The 27141-nt window shown below is 35.9% G+C and overlaps 1 protein-coding gene across 18 annotated transcripts in view; it reads left to right on the top strand.

Annotated features, from left to right (window-relative positions):
• cpx (synaptic transmission protein complexin) overlaps positions 1-27141 on the top strand; it is a 1026747-nt gene that overhangs the window by 849568 nt on the left and 150038 nt on the right. For 3 of the 18 annotated variants that reach the window (XM_073958834.1, XM_073958833.1, XM_073958832.1), the window contains exon 1: positions 20799-20874. The exons of the other annotated variants lie outside the window; for them this stretch is intronic. In XM_073958834.1, the coding sequence (XP_073814935.1) occupies positions 20814-20874 (61 nt within the window). In that variant the 5' untranslated portion in view covers positions 20799-20813. Of the gene's footprint in view, positions 1-20798; positions 20875-27141 lie in introns of those variants that run through there. 18 annotated transcript variants of the gene reach the window in all.

The raw sequence follows: 27141 nt of genomic DNA, 5'->3' as shown, positions 1-27141 counted from the left end.
TTTACAAAGTCGGTTTTTGCAATGGGGTACAGACATTTATTTAGTGTACATTATAACAAAATATGGGTATTTGTATAACGTATTTGCACCTTAAACATATTCAATTCACTTCATATTATTATTTTATTAATTATTTTATTTACTTTTCTCTTTTTCTTTACAGGTGAGTCACGCATAATTGTAACAGATTCTTAGTACTTATATTGTATCTTAAAAAAAGGTAACTGTAATTTCATACTTATTTTTAATATATCTTAAGATCGCCTAGACGAATTTTGTAACAACTTAAGACCTTGACTTTTAAATTTATCAATACTGTGTTGATAAAAGATTAAAATATGTATATAAAAAAAAAACTGAACAAATATGAAGCAACTACAATTGCGTTATTTTCGAACTTTGAACTTTCGAAACCCTCCCTATTAGGGGGAAATCGAAATCAGTAGGGAAAGAATCAAAGTCGGGCGGGGACGAATATGTGAATATATAAAATATATACGGGAGTTATATATCTAAATTTCCACCGATTTCAATACAATTTGGTGCATTTACTTCTTGACCAGTCACACATCCTAATTTCATCGAAATTGGACATCGGTCGAAAATATATTGTATATGAGCTATATCCTAATCTGAACCAACTTGGATCAAATTTGGCACATGTATTTCTAACCCAAATTTCGTCACACATTCCAAGTTTTATTTATATCGGACATTTATTGCGTGTTTCCTGAATCAAATACCTGTAATTGGCCGAAAATATATATAAGAGCTATAACTAAATCTGAACCTCTTTCGATAAAATTCGATCTATTTCTGGACGAAATTCCGCCACACATTCCAGATTTGATTGAAATCGGGAATATATAGGGTGTTTGGTGCATTATATATATGAAATCGGTCGAAAATCGAAAAATGTTGCCTGTCTGTTTAGCTCAAATCTAGTAAATTATTTTTAACACCGTTGCAGTTGGCAACTCGACCTGAAACTCTGCACACTTTTCAGATTTGAATGACAATACATGAATAAGAAAAGCCCCATATAGCGGTACCACCCGATTTCATGTATTTTGAGAATTTTATCTTCATTTTAAGGCTGAATTTGCTGTAATTTGCATTTGAAGTTCCCAATAGTACAGAAACTTCCCCACCAAAAATTGTGGACATGGGTCCAGGTTTCGGTATACATCCCATAAGACGGTACCAACCGATTTCAGGCATTTTAAAATTTTTATCTACAATTTCGGCCTAAATTTTCTTAATGTTTTCTTTTGGAAAAATATTCGGTGGAATGTAATATAGAACTTTATTTGGAATATTTTTGCAAAATGTTACATGGTTCAACTCCGAACAGTTGAGCTGATACTCACCAGAATTTCAGCAATTTTGAACAATTTTCTATATTTTATCGATTTAGATGCCTCATGTGGTATGTTCAAAAGATAAGTTCTGTTACTTTATGGCTACAATATTGCAAAAGACAGCAAGAAATTCCTAATCGTTTCGGGGATAAAGTAGTTTTGATGAGGCCATAAAATACGAGCTGGATCTGACAGGACTAAACCCTACTAGGGTTTTTGTAGTCTCAATATGTTCTACTTTCAAAAAATCAGTTGTAATTTGATTATTTCATTTGAAATTCGAAACATTTCACTTGTAATTTGAGAATTTCAATTGAACTTCGAAGTGTTTTGTTTGTAATTTGAGAATTCCATTTGAAATTCGAATTATTTACTTGGGGGAAAAAAAAACAATCTCCACAACAACATAAAATCCAACCAATTTAGCTTATTAAAAAAATCAAAATTTTTGTCTGAAAATTGGTAAAATTTTTAATATAGATCTTATAGCGTTCTTCCTGGAAGGCATGTACCGCCAACGTAAGACAAATTTGGAAGAAGATTCTTCATCTTGCCACTGATGCCAATTATGTTAATGTACGTGGTCAGATAACAGAGTTATACGCTAAAATATCTATAGAAACCCTATTCTAGGGCAGCTTTAGTCAGCGACCCACCATTTCTAGTCTGGCACTAGATGGCAGCTGATTTTAATACTAAATAATCTTAAACCCATGACCTACTTTGGAAAATTATTCCCGAGGTGGGCACTGGTGGGCATCATGACTAAAACCTTAAGTCAAATTTAAGTATATGATCGAATTGGCATTACAAAATACACTAAGAAAATATGCAGTTAACTAGATTTCCACAACACGCTAAAACACTATTTTTTAATGAAAATTAAGCTATTACCTCGTTTCACGATATTTTGAATATATTTACTTGCACTTAAAATATAGGTTGTACTCACAACAAAAAATATTAGTCAAATGTTCCGAATTTTGAAGCTATTCATAAGAAGATCGCGTTCGAATGAAACAAATCTAATATTTTTTTATAAAGGTCCATGTCATAGCTGTCAGAATTGCCAGATGTTGTACCAAAATTTTGACATTAATTTTTTTATTTTTGGCCAATGGGTGGATCCACTGTGCGTAGGGCTGAATTTACATCTCTGCCGGCAATGTTGACTGATACAAGTTTACTTGTTAAAACTATTGAGAACTTTGTGGGTATGTTTTCAAACCACTGAAATGCAGGTCAAAATCTGGTGATGGACCATTCCTTTTAAGGTTTAAAACATTCGTTAGACATTGCACCGAGAAAATTGTGCCTCTAACGAAAAAGAAAACGGAACTCTAATTTTGGTGTATTTTTATACCCTCAGCATTTATGCTAACGAGGGTATACACATTTTCATACGGTCAAAATGTGCCTCATCGAAATATAGGTTTTAGACCCCAAGTATGTTTGGACGAAATGTGCTTCAGACAATTTGGAGTTGATTTAGCCATGTCCGTCCGTCTATCTGTCTGGCTGGCTGGAGCGCACGATAACTCTCGAACGGATCAACCGATTCAGTCCAAAATTTGGCTTTCGTAATATTTTGTCCAAACTTAGTTTAAGTTCGAAGATGGTTTTTACCGGTCCACTCCTTCCGGTACCTCCCCCACAAAAGTTCAAAAAATGTTCGAAAAAATTTGTGCGCACGATAACTGTTGAAGGGAGTGACCGATTTGGTCCATAATTCACACATCCTAATATATCTACCAGATATAGATCAGGTTCGAATATGGACTATATTTGTACACTCCTTCGGGTACTCCCACACAAAATTTTGGATAAATTCACTTTAAGACCTGCTCCCGAATCACTTTGATTTTTATTGAAGCAAATTGCATTCGCTGCTTCCATTACGACAGTAAAAGTTTTTTCAGGGGCAAGTCCATACTTCTTGAAAAAACGGCCGGAACGTTGTAAAAACCCCTATGGCACCATATGTAGTGGCCGGAGAGCTCGAACCGAATACTGCGTTCGTCCACACTTTGGATATTGTAATATTTCCTCGATTATTAAATGAAATTAAAAGGTGGTGCTTATAGGTCCACTCCTTCCGCTACCTCCCCCACAAAAGTTCGAAAATATTCGCTAAAATAGTACGCGCGATATCTCATAGACGTAGCAACCGATTTGGTCCAAACTTTGGATATCTAAATATTGTCGAAACTTAGTTTATGTTCAAACTTGGGCCCTATCTGTCTGTTCGAGGATCCTTTGGACATTTTTACCAAAGGTATCAATCTATCGATATCCCCGCAAACTTTTGTGCTTTAATCCTATCCATACTTTTGTCGGTTCATACGCGCAAAATTTTGAAAACCCCCCTAAATACATAAGTTCTTTTTTTTGGGAAAAAAAAGTATTTTAATAAAACTAGTGCCAAATATACCCAGCAAAATTTGAGGGAAGGGGTTGCATGCGATGACGTGATTTCATGGCATCTTTTGCATTGGTTCAAACGAAGTCGTGAAAGATCCGATCTTTTCATTAGCATTTGAACAAATGCAAAGGAAGTCGTGAAAGATCCGATCTTTTCATCAGTATTTGAACCCATTCCATCGATCCAATAGAGATGAATTTTGTGTTTTTATTTATACACATTTTTCGAAATATATAAGTTTCATTATTTACAGTAGGCTTGATGTTGTCGGAGACTCGAAATCTCAACCAACGTTGTTCAAACTCTCGTTGTAATCTTAATGTCATTGCAAAGGGTTGGTGAAAATGACATGCCAAAGCATTAGTGGAAATGACATGCCAAAGCATTGGTGAAAATGACATGTCAAAGCATTGGTGTAAATGACATGCTTTGGATCCAAAAATGAACAGCATCTTTTGGGGTCCACGCTCATATAAAATTCATCGATGAAGATGCTAAAAAGATGATATGCCAGATCACTTTCACCCATGATTGAATGGCATCTTTGGCATCGAACATTTTGCTGGGTAGTTATAATCGAGCTACCGCCTAGACATTTTAAAAATAAGTTTATAACGAGCCAAAAAAGTAGAAAAAAATTAATGTATTTAGGTCTACATTAAGCTGGGTACACATTGTCAGTTTTGAATGTTGATATTTCGCAATTATCGATAACTGTCAAACCGTCCAGCAACCACAAAACATTTTGCGGTTGCATGATGAATGACAAAAATGAACGGCCACACTAGCAAGCAGCAAAAAAGCTGTCATTCAAAACTGGCAATGTGTACTCAGCTTTAGGGATAGGTAATGAAAACAATAATCGATTTTTCGATTTTGGTCTAAAACTAAAAATTCGATTTTTTGGTCTGGTGATTATTTCAATCGTCCTAAAACTTTTTCGAGTTTTCTTTTGATCCTTTGAACAGATGATTTCAGAAAACTGCAGAACCACCAAAGTCACCTAAAATCTATAGGCAAAATCGAAAAACGATCACAAAATAATCGATAATGCGACTTCCATTTTTAGATTTTTGACTACAAAATCGACTAATCGAAAGTCGACTAACCTATCCCTGGTCCTCATTTGGGTTTAGCTCCCATATAAAAGTACCGCCCGATTTTTTGTATTTTGACCATTCTAGCTAAACTTTCCAACCAACTTGGCTGTAATTTTGCATTTTCAGTTTTGAATGAATGAAATATGTACATCGTTAATAAAAATGTTCAATATAGGTCCAAGTTTAGGTATAGCTCCCATATAAATGTACCTCCTGATTTTCGGAATTTGGAAGCCTGTAACATTATAAAAGGGGAATAACTTGTCGGGTGGCGGATGGTGGCATCTGGAAAGCTAGACACTTTGTAAAAAAGACTTCCCAATACTTCCAAAACTCAACATAAATGATTAGTGTTGGGTAAACTAGTTCCTAATTCCAAAACGTATGAGTAACGTCATAAAATCTAACGAACAAATTACGTGGGAAATTGGAACTGAGTAGTGAACTAGATAGTTCTATATACACGGTGCAACTTAAATAACTTTAAATGAAGGGTGCTTACACCTGGGAACTTTTTGCTGATTCTGAAACTACAATGTTTATAGATGAGAAAAAACAAAAACGAAAAAAATCGCCGGAAGGATCTTTAAATAAATCGCGGTCAAAGTTCAACTTTGCAGGGCTTTATTATGTTTTCACGATTTTGCTCGGAAACCGCAAGTCCTATCGAAATGGGTTTAGAGAAAATGCTGTAGCAGTGAAAAACCTCCACAAGATTGACCTTAATGTTATTTTCGTAGGTTTTACCATTTTTGAGATATAGAAGTTGAAATTGGGGCGATGCACTGACTCTATCGTCTCCTTATAAAGCAATGTCATGAAGGGTGCACCCTAACTAACTTTAAATGAAAACCGCTTACACCTGGGAATTTTTTTTTTTGCGGATTCTGAGACAACATTGATGGAAAAAAGTCCAAAAACAAGAAAAAATCGCTGGACGGATTTTTAAATAAATCGCGGTGAAAGGACATATTTTTAGGTGCATTTTAGATTTTCAGAATTATGCTTGGATTTTTTTCGTTTTCTTTTTTATTTTCCTCATCTATGAACATTGTGGTTTCAGATTCCGCAAAAAGTTCCCAGGTATAAGCACCTTTCATTTAAAATTAGTTAAGGCGCACCGTGTATAGTTCACTTGGCACAACTCTATAAATTAATAGCAATGATATTTAAAATACCTGAAATTTTTTTCACAAGGAATTTATTTTTAAACGAAATATGAATATGTTCTTTCGTAAAACCCTTATCAAGAACATCAACTATAATTTCCATTTTGGAATTTGTACATTTACCTCTTAAATATGAGTTAATTGTTCTAAGGCACTAATAAAGTAATAAATTAAAACAAACTTTAAGATTTATCAAACATTTACGAATCACTGAACTTCTCTCAAATGCAATTTTTTTTTTGGGAATCTAAATATTTTCATAACTTCTTAATAAAGAAAGAGCCTCAACTTTACTTAAGAATTAAAAAAATAGAAAATCTGAAATATTTTACGCGCTTTGTGCAAGCCAACCACCATAACCTTTACAAATATATGTGCTTTTATTACATAAGAATCTGTAAGATTCGCCTAGGACCTTTAAAAACTTTCTCCATTCTGTTTGCCTGAAAAAGCAAATATGGAAAAATCAATGTTTTCACTATAGAGTGTGCTAAAAATGAATAAGTTTGCTAAAGTAAAAGTTTTTCAAGATTTTTGTTTTAGCTTTTTAAAACATGAGAAAAGAGGATAAATGCAAACAAACACAAAGAAACTTTACGATATTTTCTCATTGTTTGAAAGCTCATAAAATGTGCACCGCTTTCTAAAGAGAGTTAAACAGTGTATGAAATGTATATAGAAACACTTTTTGGTTGAATGATATTATATAGTGAAAATACAAATTAAACATTAAATAAGCTCAATCAAAATCGTTTTCAAATTTTAAGAAATAAAGATAGATCAATATTAAGGTGAATGGTAGAACAATAAAAGGTAACAGCAATACCCAGCTGACTGAACTGGGCTGTAATGTTAGCGTCAAATTCCATACGACATTTTATATATTTATTTCTATGTTCGATGAATATTAGGGATACATATTTTTTGAAGAACAAATTTATTCATCAGAAAAAAACTATTTTCCAAAAAGATTTCTTCATATCATTTACATGTAACCTCTTCCAGGTCCGAAAGACGTGCCGCACACTAAAACACCGCTTATAGAGGCGGTACAATATTTGTTAATATGTGTGGTATTTTGTTAAACTTGAAAAGAATAAAGCCCTAATAAACGTTTGTTATTTTGATTTCAAAAACAAAAGAGTGAAGCAGCTTCTCCTTTTTTCGATGAATTACCAGCGAAGGCAACAATTTTTGCAAGAATTCTTCTTCTTTTCTGCGAAAAATTAAGCATTTAGTGGAATGATATGGAAACATTCAAATTGAAAATCTAACGAGTTTTCAATTATGTTTTCCAAAATATTCAATCAAATGTGAAAAAATATTAGTTTTTACATTCCAATAATTTATAGACATTTCCTTATTTTGTTTACATTTACCGTTGACACTAACATTACAAACAAAAACAAATTTCTATGTGGTTGTTGTTGAGTTGTATTTGTTGTAGTATTTACTTTACCTTTTTTGTTCTACCATGATTAACTTGTAAACTTTTCTTATTGGACAACATTTTTTAGAATATATAGGCGTGGGTGAAATGTCATTTTGATAATTCAAAATTAAAGATGAATAAACTTTTATTACGCAAATACTACGTTAGAAACAAAATTATACAATTGGTACATTTTCAAGATGATCCCATTATTCGTGGATGGTCTTGACAGCCTTGCATGTTAGACGTGATGAGACATATTTACATATATACTTATGTTCTTGCATTTTTCAAATATTCGCATTCAGTTTCGTTGAAGCAAAGGTTTCGCACCAAACATGTATTTCTTTCCTAAATATCGCTGTTTATTTAAAGCTCTTCTTGTTTTTTGGTTTAATGTATTTTTTCACATAAGATCACTGCTGTATAGAGGCATTACACATATGTATACAGTTCTTTATAAAAGGAACACATAAAGTACCCGATTCCTTTTAAAATGTTACCACGTCAACGAGGTAGTCAAAGAACGACGAAAAGGCAAACATTAACCGGAAAGAAAGACGCTATACACATCGCCTTTTAGCCTTGTTACAACAAATTTGCACTTTTGCACGAACACAACTTACATTACACAATCGCTGAAAAGGATAATAAAATGAAAGCGAATGTTCGTTACATGGATATTCGCTCATGTAGGCAGTTAGTTAGTTAGTCAGATGTAAGGCCTATCAACCCATCTTCTTTACATTGGCGTAATTATTCTTTCTCTTACAAAAGAACCGGAAATTAAATGTAAATCATCAAAGTCTTCCGACAGTTTAGGTTTCACACACAGCTCGTGCGTAACAATCTGCTGCAAATCATTCCCACAAATTATCGTTTTGATAAGTGTGGCAATTATTTTACAAAGCATAAATACCCGATGCCAGAGTTTTAATGGGCTCGCCATTTAACACATCAGTTGATGAAGAAGATTTTCTTGACTAATTTATTCATATAACATTTTAAATTTATTTTGGTTTTAATTAAATGAAAAAAAAAACAAGGCCGACTAAGATATTTCCTCAACCTGTGACATAAAAAAGCAAACCCAATATGCCAATATGGGATGTTTTGTTAATGCAAATCCTTTACGCCTGACGTCAATAAAATATATTGATTTTTAATCAAGGGTTTTATGCTAATTATAAATCAGCCCATATTTTAATAATAGAAGTCACTAGATAAGGTTATATAGACGGTGATACTAAAACATGGACTAGTAATAACAACACTCTGGGAGAATCCAAATGGGTTACATTAAAATATTTTCTAAGTCAAACAAAAAATGGTAAGGAGACTTCTGGCTTGAGAACTATAATAATTGTTCCACAAACATCCCAGACGGGACAAGGGAGACTTCTGCCATTTCAATGAGTGCACCCCGATCCATATTAGCTCAATGATATGGGACCTACTGTTTAGCTTGAGAACTAGAAATGCACAATTCAGCTAATTCGGATAGGAACTGTTGATAAACCCTTAAAATACGTGAAATAATTATGTTCTTTTTAATGGGGACTATACCAAAATACTGAACAATTTCAACAATTACACTGTGATACAAAAGTGGACAAAATTTTTTTGCAGGATTTCTGATGCACAAATTCGGTTTTGTGGGAGTCCATAGAAGACGAAAATACCTTTGGTTTCTTTGAGTCACTTCAGGTTTTGATTTTATAACGGTAAATGTAGTGAAAAATGGGCTTTCTTGGATTTTCAAATGTAAACGGACATTACTTCTTTTTTCCACAACCGATTTGCAAACACTGTTTTTCATTATAAAGGGGAGAGTAATGCCTTTCGAACAAGCCATATATTTTTAAAATCGGTTAACAAATGGCTAAGTAATAGTGGTTTAAGTGTGACAAAAACGCATTAAAAAACAGTAAAATGTTTTTCCTTGTGATCTAGGCAGCGTAAACGACACCTAACGGTAAAATTATTTACTGTTAGCAAGAAGGAAATTTAGTTGGCTTTCCAAAATGGGAAAAACCAACGAAATCGGTTGAAAAATGAATGCGTTATGGCATTTTTTGTGTTTCAACTTTTTGGTTTTTTTCATATTTTCCTTTATAATAAAAAACAGTGTGTGCAAATCGGTTGTGGAAAAAAGAAGTAATGTCCGTTTAAAGTTGAAAATCCAAGAAAGCCCATTTTTCACTACATTTACCGTTATAAAATGAAAAACCGAAGTGACCCAAAGAAACCAAAGGTATTTTCGTCTTCTGTGGACTCCCACAAAGCCGAATTTATGCATTAGAACCCCTGCAAATTTTCACTGTAGCACAGTGTTATTAACCGAGAGAACTTCTAATTCATGGACAACTCGAAATTTTAAATTACACATAATTCGGCTGAAAAATGCGGCTAAAATATTAAAAGGTTTCCATTATTATATAGGATCTTGTACTTCCACACTAACGTCCAAAATGCTACTGAATTTTTGTCCACATGTGGACCCAATTACAAGCGTTTGCAGTTTTTTGGTGGAAGTGTATACTTCCCGATATAAATGGGCTGAAAGTAAAAAAAACTTCTGCACTTGGTTTCATTTCTAAAGATGTATTGTAGTTTTTGCCTTCTACTGTTGATCCGAGAAGATTGGATGTTGTGGACGTTGATACACAGATAAAATTAAAAACATCGGATTTTTCAATGGTGACTGTAAATTCAATTAGAGCTCGACCCACTGTGTTGACCACAAATACTGTCTGTGCTAGATCCTAGACTTAACTCATTGTAGAACAATGTAAGGTAGGAGCAATACCCAGCTGACTGAACTGGGCTGTAATGTTAGTGTCAAATTCCATACGACATTTTATGTTTTTATTTCTATTTTCGATGTATAATAGGGATATATGTATATATTTGAGGAAAAAATATATCATTCAGAAAAAACTAATTCCCGTAAAGACTTTTTCATATCAATGATATGTAACCTCTTACAAGTTCGAACAACGTGCCGCACACTATATCACTTCTTATAGAAGCGGTACAATATTTTTTTATATGTTTGATATTTTGTTAAATTTGAACAAATTAAAGCCCTAATAACATGTGCTTCTTTGATTTCAAAAACAAAAGTTTTAAACAGCTTCTCCCTTTTCAATGAATTTTTAACGACCCCAAACATTTTTGCAAGAATTCTACTTTTTGCGAGAAATTATCCATTTAGTAGAATGATATGGATACTTTAAAAATGAAAATGTAACGAATTTTCATTCATGTTTTTTAAAATATTCAATCAAATGTGAAAAAATATTAGTTTTATAAATTCCAATAATTTATAGACATTTCCTTATTTTGTTTACATGTACCGGTGACAGTAACGTTACAAACAAAAACAAATTCCTTTGTGGTTGTTGTTGAGTTGTATATGTTGTAGTATTTACTTTACCTTCTTTGTTCTACCATGGACTTAACTAATACCCTAGACAGACGGCAGCGTTAATTTGCATTAACTGCCTTAATTCAAATTAATTCGTGCATTATCCACATTCTTAATGCACAAAATCAAAGGAAATTTAAACTGTATTTAGGTATTTAAATATGGCAATGCTGTAAAAGAGAACCCATATTCATGTTGGAGAGAGAGCATATTCATTAGGGATATAACTTTTTGCACTTTTTTGCAAATATCAAAAATACCACCACATAGCCGTGTAGAGCATGAAAAACTATTATGAAATACGGTGTCAATTTTTCGCTACCGCGAAAAAAGTTTCCGCACCAAATGCATTGAAGTTCTGTAATGCATTTTTTAATTTTATCTGTTATAACAACATATTTGCTTTTCATTAAAATTTTTATTTTTTTGTAATCTAATTTAAAATCATTATCAAAACGTTCTGGACCAATTTGTTCTAAAATCGCGCCATTTCGGACCATATTAGGATTTTTTGACACTATTGCAATTTTTGGTTTTTCTTTATAAACTCGTGAATTTTATGTTTATATTTTTTTAACCTATCGGACAAGAGAATATGGAGTCATTTGCAACTAATTCGCGAAAGTTACAGGCTGTTTTTGTTGACTTTGCCTGTGAGAATTGTATTTTTTTCTATAAATATTTATTCAAACAAAGCAAATTTAAAATTTTAAGTATAAAAAATATCAAAAGGGTTTTAGTAATCACGGCCGGTGCGGGAACTTTTTTCACAGAGTCGGTCTTAGAAACGCGTTTTCATTATTAGGACAAAATTCCCCACATGGTAGTGGTGTTGCATTTTTGTAGAAAACAAATACGATTCTCACAAGCAAAGTCAACAAAAACAGCCTGTAACTTTCGCGAATTCGTTTCAAATGACCCCATATTCCCTGGTCCGATAGGTTAAAAAAATATAAACATAAAATTCACGAGTTTATAAAGAAAAACCAAAAATTGCAATAGTGTCAAAAAATCCTAATGTGGTCCGAAATGGCGCGATTGGAGAAGAAATTGGTCCAGAGCGCTTTGATAATGATTTTAAATTAGATTACAAAAAAATAAAAATTTTAATGAAAAGCAAATATGTTGTTATGACAGATAAAATTAAAAAATGCATTGCAGAACTTCAATGCATTTGGTGCGGAAACTTTTTTCGCGATAGAGAAAAATTGACACCGTGTTTCATAATAGTTTTCCATGCTCTACACGGCTATGTGGTGGTATTTTTTTGGTTATAGCCCTAATATTCATGCTCTGAGACACAATTTGCATTGAAAATCAATTGTCTTTTATCAAATGTCCATGTTTAAGAAAATAAAAAAGGAAAACAAATCAGAAATTTTCGCGTTTCTTTCAAATAAGTAGTGGTCTTTCTCGAATAGAATATCAGCTAATCGTTTTTCGCGCCTTCTGTCAAATCTTTTTTTAAAATTTTTATTTTCACAAGCATTTCATTACCCACCATACCAATTCTATCGAAAATAATATCTTCTTCAAATTTTCCTTTAGAGTTTTGCGACATTTTTTAATAATAAAAAGACTCAAAAATATCGCGAATAAATTACATTTATTTTTGCATTATCGTGGTGAAAAAGTCAATGGTAGAAAGTATATTTGTTTCGCATATTTTGGCGAAATTTTGTAAAACTTTATGAAATGGTCTGCTGGGTACAAACAAACAACACAAATAGCTGTTTCATAAATGCAGAAACTATCGTCTGTCAGGGTAAAAAGTTAATTCAAATTAAGGAATTTTTAATGCAAATTAACTCTGCCGTCTGTCTAGGGTATAAACTTTCATGCGAGAGGAGTATGTAGTAGTATACTGTTGTTGTCATAATCACAGCTATAAAATATATAAACATCCCAGCAAAATAAATTGGAAGTAGTGCAATGTGGACTAGTTCTGTCACGGCATGTTTTAATGCAGTTCAAACGGAGTCGTGAAAAAGGCACTCCAGTCCTCACATTTTAACTGCATTTGGATGCAATCCAAAGAATCACATACACTTGTCACATTTTAACAACATCCGGATGCAGTTCAGCGGAGTCGTAAAAAAGGCACTCCAATTCCTCACAATTTAACAGCATCCGGATGCAGTCCAAACGGAGTCGTGAAAAAGGCACTCCGTTCGATACATTTGTTATTATCAGTTGTTAGAGATCCCTACATGTACATAAATCAGTTTGTACATCTCTACAGGCAGCGGTATACATTTTAGTCCGGTCAAAATAGACATTGAAATAGCAAAAATTCCCACAGAGCTGAATTTTGGTGGAGAGCTAGGGTTTGCCATTAGAAGCAATGTCCTAAAAGTCCCCATGGATCCCATGTGTGCAAAAAATTATTCGGGGTCAAAGGTCAAATTTTCCTAGAAGGAACCATTCTTGAGATATAGCTGTTCTAAAAAACACATGATTTTTATGTACTTATAAGGGAAATATGCACATATTCAGACGAACCGGCTAAAATAAGCGAAGTAATCGGGTCTGTCCCCCAAAAAATATATATTTTCTTGAAGAGCGAAATTATAGCTACCTTTAAAAAAATTCCAACAAAATCGGAGCGTGTTTAGTAGAGTTATTCAATGTTAGAGTCATTTTATGCAAAAATAGCCCATTTAACCCACATGTATAATCGAAAGCCCAACGGAAACGACTCCAACGAAAACTCTCCGATTTTTTTCAAGTTTGGTCCGAAGGTAGGGATTGCTGCGCTGATTACGGAAATGTATAATTTTCAACGATTGCGAATCCGGTTCGCCGGTTATTCGACCAGAAAGGCCAAATTTAAAAACCGGGTTAGACCCGGTTCTACTGAACCGATTACTGCAAAGTGGATATCGTTTGAGGGTGACGTAGGGGATGGAAGATACCAAGGAACGGTCCTGACCGGTTTTAACATGGCAAAGCCCAGGATTTATCTTGGTCCCTCTTTCATCTCAAGTGGACACTGACCTCCCCGTGGTGTCACCTGGGGAACTGCCTCTAACACCCGTTAAAGGTAGTGAGCTAACATGTGCCGCGCGTTCACCCATAAGAACGTTAAAAACTTGGGTTTGGGCGTCGGGTTAGTAACCCTCCCCTAGAAAAAAACAGCCTACTATGAAAAAACGAAAGAAAAGAAAAACAAACCCCTCTAAAGTTGACGAACCCCGCAAACGTTTTAAGGACCATGATCTGCGAATCTGCACCTGGAATGTTCGCACTCTTTATAGAGAAGGTGCAGTCTTCGCATTGGCAGACGTACTTGAAAAGTACAAGGCCGATATTACTGCCATACAGGAAATACGATGGATTGGGAAAGGCGTCACAACAACACCTAAAGGTGACGCACTGTATTATAGCTGCCACGACGTAAAGCATGAGTTTGGTTGCGGATTCGTAGTTAGTCGGAGACTAAAACATCTGGTATCCAGCTTCACCCCAGTGAATGAAAGACTTGCCGCAATTCGAATAAAAGTTAAATTCTTCAACATCAGCTTTATTTGCGCTCATGCTCCCACTGAAGAAAAGGACGAACAGACCAAAGATATATTTTACGAGCGCTTAGAAGAAACATATGACCGTTGCCCTGCCCATGACATTAAAATCATTCTAGGCGATTTTAATGCCAAAATTGGAAAGGAGAATATCTTTGGCCCAACAGTCGGGAAATTCAGTCTCCACAGTGAAACATCTGACAATGGTATGAGGCTGATAGACTTTGCAGCTGCAAAAAACATGGTAGTTAGCAGTACCAGATTTAATCATCTCGATATTCATAAGGGCACCTGGCTGTCCCCAGATCAAAGAACAAGTAATCAAATTGATCATGTTGTGATAGATGGAAGACATTCATCCAGCGTGTTGGATGTACGATCGTTCCGAGGCGCAAACATTGATTCGGACCTCTATCTTGTTGCAGCAAAGGTACGTACCCGTCTAAACGTTGCAAATAAAGCACGAACAGACACAACGCGGAAGTTGGACATCGATAGGCTGCAAACACAACAGATAGCCACAGCATATTCCACTCAACTAGCCCAATTGCTTAACGCGAGCACTCCTTGTCCCGATAACATAACAACACAATGGCAAAATATTGCCCACTCCATGCAAACAGCCGCAAAATCCATACTTGGATTCCAGAGACCTCCACAAAGGAATTCATGGTATGATCAGGAGTGTCGTGCTGCTACCGAAGATAAAAATGCGGCATATAGAGCTACTTTACAATTAGTAGCAACGCGTAGCGCACGAGAGAGATATCGGGAGAAAAGGAGAGAAGAGAAACGTCTTTTCCGCAAGAAAAAGAGAGAAATGGAAAAGCGGGAGTGTGAAAAAATCGAGATGTACAGGAGCCAGAATGAAGTCCGAAAATTCTACCAAAGAGTGAAACATCAAACAGATGACTTTGGTACAGGCCAGGAGGATGTGCCTAGAGACCAGCAAGGTAATCTGGTAACAGATACAGATAGCGTGCTCAGGATATGGAAGGAACATTTCTCCAATCTGCTGGTATCCAATAGTGGCGAAAACGATGATACCGCAGATCCAATCCCAGAAGATGGTATAGAATGTATACCACCCGGCCAAGATGAGGTAAAAACAGCAATCAACCGGCTGAAGAATAATAAAGCAGCAGGAGCCGATGGCTTACCAGCCGAGCTGTTTAAAACCGGAGGCGACGCGCTGATAAGGTGTATGCATCAGCTAGTTAGCACCATCTGGCAGGAAGAACGCGTACCCGACGATTAAACCTGAGCATCCTATGTCCCGTCCACAAGAAAGGAGATAAGACTGTATGCTCCAACTATAGGGGCATAAGTCTACTCCCTATTGCTTATAAGATAGTGTCAGGGATACTGTGCGAACGAATAAAGCCTATGGTCAACGAGATAATTGGACCATACCAATGTGGCTTTAGACCTGGCAAGTCCACCATTGACCAGATATTTACCCTGCGGCAAATCCTAGAGAAGACCCAAGAGATGCAGATCGACACATTTCACCTTTTTGTCGATTATAAAGCAGCATTCGACAGTCCCCTCCGATCAAAGGTATTCCATGCAATGTCTGAATTTGGTATTCCCGCAAAGCTCATCCGGCTTTGTAAGATGACTCTAACTGATACTAGGTCCTCAGTTAAAATTGGAAAGAACCTCTCCGAAGAATTTTGTACCAAAAGAGGTTTCAGACAAGGAGACAGCCTTTCGTGTGACCTATTCAACATTTTGCTGGAAAAGGTAATACGAGATGCAAATGTCAAAAGAAATGGCACAATTTACACCAATAGCCACATGTTACTTGCCTATGCTGATGACATATACATCATGGGACGATCAGTAAAGGAAGTAACTGATACCTTTAGGAAGGTCGAAGCAGAATCTGCGAAAGTGGGTCTGGCGGTAAACGGCGAAAAGACCAAATTGATGGTGTCGACGCGCAAAGCGTCCATAGAGCTCGGACCAACCGTAGAAGTTGGTACCTATAATTTTGAGGTAGTTAAAGACTTCGTCTACCTCGGCACTGCCATAAACACAACAAACAACATCAGTTGTGAAATAAGAAGAAGAATTGTATTGGCCAACAGATGCTACTATGGATTAAGTAAGCAATTTAAAAACAAAGCCACATCTCGTCAAACAAAAATAACACTATACAAAACGCTGATTCTACCCGTGCTAATGTATGGCTCCGAAGCATGGGTACTTGCGCAAGCAGATAAGGCAGTGCTTGGTGTGTTTGAGAGGAAAATTCTTCGAAAGATCTACGGGCCGATTTGCGTTGACGGTGAATATCGACGTCGTATGAACCACGAGCTATATAAGCTATACAAAGACATGCATATAGTTAAACGTATCGAGATGCAACGTTTGCGTTGGCTAGGCCATATCATGAGAATGAGCGATGATGAACCCGCTAAAAAGGCGTATGAATACATGCCACATGGCGGTGCACGCAGAATCGGCAGGCCTAAGCTTCGATGGAGCACACAAGTGGATGAAGAAATGGAAAGGCGCGGTATTCCAAAAAGTCAAGCGAAAAACAGAGAGGAATGGAGATCTTTTCTTAGTTCGGTCTATGGAACAAATGTTCTGTAATGGGCCAACTAAGTAAGTAAGTAAGGATATCGTTTGAAAGCTTACGGAAGTATCTAACACATAGTGTCGTTACTTTAACCGGTTCGCCTCACAATGTACTTACGCGGCTAATTTTTTATTTGACCTTTAGATCGCGATATCTCGGAAATGGTAAGTCTTTTTTAAGAATCATGAAGACCACTCTTGTAGACAATTATTGAATCTACAACTTTTACTATAGCCGGCTTTTGCTAAGTCTTACCGTTTTTGAGAAAATTAAAGAAACTGAATAATGCCTCCAAAAATGACCTTTGACCCCGAATAACTTGTTTTGCACACATGGGATCGATAGGGACTTTTAGGACGTTGCTTCTAATGGCCAACCCTAGCTCTCCACCAAAATTCAGCTTTGAGGGAATTTCGGTAACTCACGAGAAGAAAATTTCCGAATGGAGTGCTGTTGGAGTACATGTCGAAAACTTAACTGGTGATGGGAAGACAATCCATTTAGCAGATGAAACAAAAACAGTTCAGCTTGGATTAAATGGAGAGCGGAGGAAACACGCATGTTTGCGATTGAATTCAATGGAGAATTTTCATAATTTGTGTTAATGTAATAAAGTTCTTAATATTTTTGTTTTACACAAATAATAAATGCATTTTTTTTTTGTTCTGGGATGTTTTGTAATGTCTTGCACAATTTCCGCAGAATGCCTGTATCAAAACACGTGCTTTGGACTTCCTCCTATTCTACCCCAAAGGGTTAGTTAAAATGCTATGCCAAAGGGTCAGTTAAAATGCAGTGCCAGAGGGTCAGTTTAAATGCAGTGCCAAAGGGTCAGTTAAAATGCAGTGCAATGGAGTGCCTCTTTCAGTAGTCACGCTCTTGTAAAAATCATGAGTGAAAATGCATAATTTGATGCACTTCCAGATCACTTGTACATATCATTTAACTGCCTCTTTGGAGGCAAACTTTTTGCTGGGATTATGCCTAGAAGTATATATTTAACCACCGAATTTGAACTTTTATTGGAGAGATAGTTGAAGGTTATACTCCGACATAGTCCAACCGCGAACTATGAACTCGTCACCGTAGAATTTTTTAGAGCTGTTAGCCCGGTTAAGAGGCCAAGTCAAAACTTCAAAATAACCTTTGAACAGCTGAAGGAAAATATTGGACTTTTACGAGGGAGGTACACAAATAGTTATCTGATTTCGAACATCTTGAAACTTGATGTACTTTTGGTGAAAAATATTACGATTTGCCAAGTTTCGGTCAAATCGGACACTCAGTTCGTAAATTATTGTGCTTATCATTCATTTTTTGGTACGTGTTCAGAATTCCTGGACCAGTATCTAGAAAAAATATCATTATAAGCAGGACCACAAAGACTACCTTCAATAAAAATTTCGAAAGTTATATCCTTCTATTTGTTGGTAAAATATACCTGCGGTCTTATATCGTACCCAGAAGTAGAATTTAATTTTTCCTTGAATTATCGCTAGTCTCCCATCTACCTAGGTGAATCTGAAGACGTAGTGTTAAGCACATCCGCCAGTAAGTAATTTGTCACGGGAACATGAGCTTTTTACTTAGCCTTTTTATACCCTCCACCGTAATATGCAATATTCGTCGAATTTAATTGTTGCTTGAATTATCGCTAGTCTCCCATCTACCTAGGTGAATCTGAAGACGTAGTGTTAAGCACATCCGCCAGTAAGTAAATTGTCACGGGAACATGCGCTTTTTACTTAGCCTTCTTATACCCTCCACCGTAATATGCAATATTCGTCGGAGACCCTCTAAAGTACATATATATTCTTGGTAAGCATGAAATTCTAATGTCCGCCTCTCCGTCCGCCTAACAATGCGAAATATGAGCAATTTAGCGGAATTTTACTAATAACTGTTAATGGAAAGAACATTATTTAAATTTTTGCAAAAGTGTTTAATATATTAGTAGGTAGTGGGGGGATAAATATGGGCCACGTAAACCCGCAAATTGATATAATGAGTTGTGAACGGATGTACAAACTATTTTCAACGGTTCTGGCCGATAGGACAGGAATCTTTAAAATTCCAGATACATTTTCCAACGTATTTAATTTTATTTTGGCAATTTATATTGTTCGGAGATAGAAAACCTCTATGCGAAATTTTAGCAATGAAGGTTCACGTTTTGTTATAGCCCCCATATGACGGGGTGCTGATGTAAATTTTGAGAACTTAGCGAATCAGAAACTTCTCCACAGCAGTAATGCAGCAAGGTAAAGCTAGATAAACTTTGCCAGTTTTGAACGACAGCTTAGCTCAAATATTACTTGATTGACAGTGTGACCGTCCATGTTTGTCGGTACACGTACATTTTGGTTGTGGTGCAGTCGGAAATCGATAAAACCTGTCATTCAAAACTGACTCGCCGCTTAAAGAGGGCATTAGCCGGAAATATTTTATCTCGAAAACTTTTCAAGGAAGATTTTCTTCATCCATTAACAATCCTAAACGAACATTTTCAGCTAAAGTAAATCGAAGATGAGACAAAAACCTTTATTCCCGATATGTGCCCAAGTATAGAAAATCCGTCTGGAAATTTCTTTAAAAAATTAAAGATCACAAAATTTAGTTTGGAACATTGTTATCCTTAAAGTCTGTCGTGAAATTTTGGTCAAAATATAGTTATCTTCTTTTATTTCATGCAATTTTGGCTTACGTGAAAATCGTCAAATCGTCATTTTCCAATTTTGGGTCAAAAAATCTAAAAATGACGATAAATCGCAAATTCGGTAACACTGCTGGGCAGCCGAATGTGTGGGTTAATTCCTATACCACTTCAATGTATTATTAAACTCAACATCGAACAATGTTACCGATCGCCAAATGTTCTCGTAGTAACATTCAGCCATCCATACATTCAAAGTGTCACACTGCCCCTGTCTCTAACTCTACAGCACTGTTAAAAAGTACTTTTATATTAAATATTCCATCACTGGCGGTTTACATTTACATTATAACTCTCATTAAATCCCGCCTCGCTCTCTATTTCTTATCATTATTATTATTGTTAACCACTGGGAGTAGAATGTTACCCACTATCAAAATTGCTTTGAGGTATTGCTGCAGAGTTTTTTTAATGTGGGTTAAACGTGCATTATCACCAAACACACAGTTAAACGTTTATATACGTATGAATGTATGTAAATATGTATATACTTTTTTATTAGAGAGGAACGAAAATTTTTCAATCCTTTATAAAACAATCAAAAGAACAATACTGTAGTGATAAGGAGGACTATTACCATACCATAGATTGCAGAAGGGTTTTATTTCCCACCGATGAAATGGGATCTCCTTTTTATGGCATTGTCACAACGGCGAGTCCATTGTAGTATGACGTCATTCATAGGGAAACTTTTTCCAAATGCTCACAATTTTTTAAAGGAAAACAGGGTTCAGTTGTATGAATTTGAACTGAATTAACAATACCTACCAGTAGTTTATAAAATTTCCATCCACCCTATTATACATATGCCGGTAGATTGTTTTTTTTTAGATAACGTTTAAATACGTACAGGTTATTATACAAACAGTCCATGATTAACTTTAAAATTTATAAAAAACAGGGAACAATAACATTCAGTCAATTCCCAAACACTCAGAGTAATTTCAAGAGAAATAAAACATAAGCATTTTTTAAAAAATTTGTTTTGTTTTCCACAAAGAAAAGCAATTTCAATTATTGATCATTTAAATTGACAAACAGTAAATTGGCATTTGACATACAAACAAGTGTTGACATGAGTAAATATTTATTAGACCTTTCAAGACCTTGGCGTAAAATTGATAAATTTTTAGATGGTAAGTATTTCGTGTGCGTGGTTGGGCATTGTTACAACCAAAAAATTGCCTATTTCCTACAACAATGTAAATATTTAAACGTTTTTGCAATTCCCTATTGTTGAACAAATGGGATTTATATTTTATTTTCCAAACATTCATTACACATTTAGCTACATACATATGTATACACTTTACTACATATGGGAATTTCGATTTAATTGAAGTTAAATACGCTCCGACTACCAGACTGATGTGTACTTTAACAATTTAGAGTGTGTACTCATATTCGACGATATAACGATTGATTTATATTTAGTGCGTTTTTCTTATCTAATCAATTTGATTATTCGTTCTCGCCTCACTCCACCACCATCGCAGCCCTTGCAATATCAACACAAGCGAACAACAAACTAAACATTTGTAACGAAAGCAACAACATAGGAGCGTGTTACAAGAGATAGCTAACACAATCATTTATCAATGAAATATTACACATATTTTATGTGTCATCAGCAAACAATGTTCATACATGTACCGACCATATTGGCTGACATACGCAACTGACATCAAAATTGCGAGGGAGATACACACATGTGTGTACTTATTAAGTACCTAGCACCCACTCAACCTCCCGGTAACTGACAATCGACAAATTAATTGTTGTTCAAGTAGTCACATTTAGAGAAACATCATTTATTTGCTGCTGCTGCCGCGGCGAAAATGAATTAATTTGATTGAAAATGCAGAAAAGTGGTTTATTTTCAGAATATATAATGTAGCATGCATGTGCTGCCATTCGTGGTTGGGTGTGAAATTAATATTTGCGAGAAAATATCTGAAATAAGTAAAGTACGTAATCAACAAATATGTGTTTGTGTTTCTATATTGTTTAGCCATAGCCGAAATGCCTGTTCCGATCTCTTTTGGTCCGTGACTGGATTGAGAAGAATTCCGAGATATGAGATCTGTTCCGTTTTCCAAATCCGCATCCACTATACATATATCAACATCGGTAAGATGGAACTTCCACTTCCGAGGCCACTCTGGTCTTAGTTGCCTCCAGGACTACTGTTTGGGGATTTCAATGCTAATCATCGTCATTCCTTCCTAGGCAATGACCATAGGAGTAAAGCGCTGGCCGAGCAAATTGATAGCTTCAAATATTGCATGTTCAACTAAGACGCTAATACGAGGATTAGAGGAGATTGCCACAGCTCGCTAGATATCACCATTTGGCAACCGGTATAATAAATCACGTGTCCTGGCAACCCGTTATTTTCCTTGGCACAGACCATCTTATTAGAGAATATATCAATAACTGCTTTAGATATCTGGCTATTCCCTCAGATTCTCGGGTAACTAAAAGAATTTTTCGGGGCATCACTTGCTACATACCTGCTGGTCGAATACCCGAAATCAGATCAATTAGCCTAGCGGAGGCGACGGAACTGGCAAATGAGCGTGATGAGCTTCGTTGTACAAACCCTGAAGACCCAAGAGTTAGGGTGCTTACTCTTGAAGTCAACAGATTAGTAGGCAAACCCAAGCGGAAAAAGTGGCGTGACTACCTGAAGCAATGCAACAATGGCACAAAATTAAGTAAAGTGTGGGCAATCACTGTCGAATACAGGAAGATTGATAGAACGGCTGTTACTTTCAACGGCGTGACAGTGACAAATCCGAAAACGTGCACATGTTATTTTAACCGTCAGTTTATAGAGCATCCTGAGAGTGGTAGGCCGAAGAGGACTGTGCTACGTCGCATCGGAGCCCTCTCAATCGATCAGTCAATTTATGATGAGCGATGTTGAGGATGTCATTCGAAAAGCGAAGTCATCCAGAGCGTGAGGCCCACACAGAATCTAAATGAACCCGAAGTTGAATATTTAACAAGTGTTCTTAATCCATTGCGTACCATCCATATTGTACCAGAAATCTGGAATGTTGTCAAGGCATTTTTACCCGGCTACAGTAGCGGGGTAGCCAGGTAAGGATGCCTACAGTGGTGAATCGCACAGGCCGGTCTCCTTTTCGCCAGTAGCAAAGACGGTACTACTCCTACCCATGATGAGAAAAATTTAAATTGAAGGAACCAGAAAAATGAAAGGAACTATATGAACTAAAGGAACTATATAAAAACACAAGAGCTGGATATAGTTCCAATTCCTTGTCCGGAACAGTTCTTTGTTCCGGAACTACACAACTCTAATGTGGTCTTCGATATAAAAGGAAACACCAACAGACGACACCCTAACAGGCCTTTAATTTGAAAGAAAACAATTTTGGTATAATAGAAGACGTCAAAGGGGTTTTCGATGGAATAGAACTTGTCATTAGAGATCTTCGAATGAAAGGAAGCCGCCTTAAGAAGTCTAAAGCTGAAAACACATCCAACGTTTGAGTAAGGTTTTGTGTTGGGCGTTGAAAAAAAAAACAAAAACAAATGTTATTTTTGTTTTAGTAAGCTATATTTATGTACGTTCGTGCAAAGGTCGCCACTAAAATATGTTCCCACAATATTCCCGAAGGAACAAGGGAGGCTTCACTCATATCGATGAATGTACACTGATTCATGCTGACCCAATGATGCTGAAATTCTCAGGAAATGCAAGCCAACATTTATCTGATGTTCGGGTCAGTGATCGAACCACGGACCTTATATATGCAAGGCGGACGTGCTTACTTACCATTGCATCACGGTGGCACCCACTAAGAATTGTCTACTAAACCAAATTTTTAACAGATTTCCAAAAGCGAACCGTTTCCAAAAAAAAAAAAAAAAAAATACTTCCAGGACAGTTGTCAACATGAAATTTTGGTTTGCCGCTATGAAGGGGTAACAAGAAAAAATCAAAATGGTCGCTCCAAGGTTTACTATGGACCCCCATTTAGCGGACCTGCCTAATTTTGCGTATTGGGTTAAATTTCGTAACATTTTCCCAACAGATAGTACCGTAATATGACATTTTATGTTCCCCATATTCAGATAATACTCTTACCAAAAATTATAGAGCAAGTTTCATCTTTAGGCATTGTCCCCGAGTGAGGGAGATAAAATGTAGTTTGAATAATTTTCTAAACAGATTTGATTCGAATTCAAGATTTTAGTTTTTACAGCCAGGGGTCGTCCAAAAACGGCCGTTGTGCCAGAAAAAAATTTGCTGTGTGTGAACGGATAATGAAAAATAAAACAAAATGCATTTGAAAGAAGAAAAGTTCGAGGACAGCGAAGCCGCTTCACATCCTATATGTCTGAGAAGCCTTTACCGAAGGCGAAACATGCATGTCACATAGTGGTGGGTGTGTGGGTTCGAGTCGTCGGCTTTCCTTTTTCACTTGCATTATAGATCATAAAAAAAGCTCGATTTAAAAAATTAAAAAATTAATACTTAAAAAAATGATCTTCGCCTAAAAGGCAAAATTTTCAAATAAATAAAATCAGCTGAGCCAGGCTGGGGTTTGAACCCACGTCCTTGAAAAACACAGGAAAAAAGTGTTGTCACGGCGTGTTAGCGTTCAGAGCCAAACTTATAACTTTCAAAGGCAGCGCTAAGCGTTTGTCATGAAAGCACAACTAAAATGGGAAAATCCTCATTGTTGTTGTAAAAAACAAAACAAAATGCATTTGAAAGAAGAAAAATTCGAGGACAGCGAAGCCGCTCCACATCCGATATGTCTGAGGAGCCTTTACCGAAGGCGAAACATGCATGTCATATAGTGGTGGATGTGTGGGTTCGAATCGTCGGCTTTCCTTTTTCACTTGCATTATAGATCATAAAAAAAGCTAGATTTAAAAAATTAAAAAAAAAGAAAAATCACCATGTTATATACCGTGAGAGGCATTCTTGCGCAAACGATATTGCATGAATACCTGATAATTGCTCAAAATAGGCTCTTATCGATTGGTGCAAAGAAATTTTGAATAAATAGGATCGCAGTGCCTCAACCGACTTTTACAAGATCGTCACAAACGACGAATCTTGGATCTTTGCGTATGAGCCCGAAACAAAACAGCAATCTACCGTGTGGGTCTACGAAGGCGAGCCAAATCCTACGAAAGTTCTTCATGGAAGAAGCACTTCGAAACCAATGGTCGCCTGTTTCTTCGGCATGTGCCGACTATACGGCTTGAGCAACGTAGGACGATTAATTCTGAGTGGTAAACTGCAATTTGTTTGCCTGAAGTCTCCGGAGAAATTCGAAAAACGAACATGAGAAGACGAATTGTGCAGCATGACAATGCGAGCTCTCAAACATCAATTCAAAGCAGCCCTGTCTTAACATCCATTGGCTTCATTTGATTCCCAAACATCAAGAAAAAAGGCGATTTTCGTAGCCGGAAGATGCTGTTGATGCGTTCGAAAACCATGTTTTGGAGGTGTCTTAATCAAGTCACTGTAAACATGTCACTCTCTGTCGGAAATTATGACGTAGTATCTCACATACATTTCTGACGTATATTTCATACGTTGGTAACGTCGTAAATCTAACCAAAAACAAGTTTTTGACGGAATAAACAATCGAATTTTATAACCTAAAAAAGTAATTAAAAAAATTAAGATACAGTGTTTTATTTATAAATGCACTTAAAACTAGAAAATAATTTTTCATGATGGAATCTCTCAAATAAAACGCTTGCATTTGAATTAAAACTTGTAGCAATATTAAACGGCATGCGTTTTATTTGAGAGATTCCATCATGAAAAATTATTTTCTAGTTTTAAGTGCTTTATATATAAAACACTGTAACTTAATTATTTTTTATTTTTAACATTTTAGTTGATACATTTGTTGACCACTGACAAGTCCAATGACAAGTCCCATGTCCACAATTTTAGGTGAGGGAGTTTCTGTACAATTGGAACTCCAAATGCCACGTTACAGCCAATTCGGACAAAAAATGAAGACAAAATTCGCAAAACACCTGAAATTGGGTGGTAACGCTATATGGGGGCTATAGGAAAAAATGGACCCATATTGGTTTTGGTTTCATATTAATGTATTTTCATCCAAATTTGAATAGTGTGAAAAGTTTCAGTTCGATTGGTTCAGTTCGATTGGTCGATGAGTTACTAGATTTGAACTAAACGGACACCAAAGCATGTTTAATAAAACACTGTAATAAAAATCAATGTTTTTTCATAATAATAAAACTTATTTTATTATATCTTTTTAGTTCTATTTTATTAAAAAGCAGACATACAACTTTAAAAAATGTAGGGAGGCTCTTCAATAACGAAGACAGGCTTGAAGAATTAATATTAAGTGAAACGAGTAAAAAATCGTTAAGTTCGGCAGGGCCGAACTTTTCATATTCATTCATCATTTTCATTTTTGGTGGATAGGTGTTGCGACCACTAATAACTTCATATGTCAAATTATAGCTACACCGATTAAAAAATGTAGCTAAAATCCTCAAATTACTGAAAATCGGAAGGTACCGTTATATGGGGGCTATAATTAAACATGGACCTATGTTGACAATTTTTGGTGGAGAGTTATGGTGACCACTGAGTACTTTAAATGTCAAATTACAGCTAGTTTGGTTAAAAATTGTAGGTGAAAACATGGACCTACATATGTCGATAATTTTTGGTGGAGATATGTGTAGATCACTAACAGCTTCAAATGTCAAATTACAGTTAAAAATCACCAAAATACCGAACATCGGGAAGTACCGTTATATGGGGGCTATATCCAAACATGGACCTTTTTTTGACAATTTTTGGTGGAGATGTATGGTGACCACTAAGAACTTCAAATGTCAAATTACACCTAGTTCGGTTAAACATTTTTGGTAAAATTCTCAAAATACCGAAAATCTGGAGGTACCGTTTTATGGGGGCTATTCCAAAACATGGACCTATGTCCACAGGTTTTGTTATATAAGTTTCTTGGCACTTAAGAACCCTAAATGTCAAATTATAGCTAATTAGGTCTGAAAATGTAGTTAAAAACGTCAAAATACCACAAATCGGGGGTACCGTTATATGGGGGCTATACCAAAACGTGGACCGATATAGCCCATCATCGAACTTGACCTGCCTGCAAACAAAAGACGCATTTTCCCAAAATTTCAGCGTCCTATCTCCATTTTTGTGGATTACCACAGACGGACGGACGGACGGACGGACATGCATAGATCGACTCAGAATTTTACCCTGATCAGAATATATATACTTTATAGGGTCGCAAATAAGTATTTCAATGCGTTACAAACGGAAAAACAAGCTTAATATACCCTCCATACTATGGTGGAGTGTATAAAAATACCCTGATGGTAAC

The sequence above is a fragment of the Musca autumnalis genome, unplaced genomic scaffold (genome assembly GCF_047663935.1).
Source record: "Musca autumnalis isolate F117 unplaced genomic scaffold, ASM4766393v1 scaffold_1, whole genome shotgun sequence".
NCBI classification, from domain to species: domain Eukaryota; kingdom Metazoa; phylum Arthropoda; class Insecta; order Diptera; family Muscidae; genus Musca; species Musca autumnalis.
This window is presented reverse-complemented; position numbering and strand designations above follow the sequence as displayed.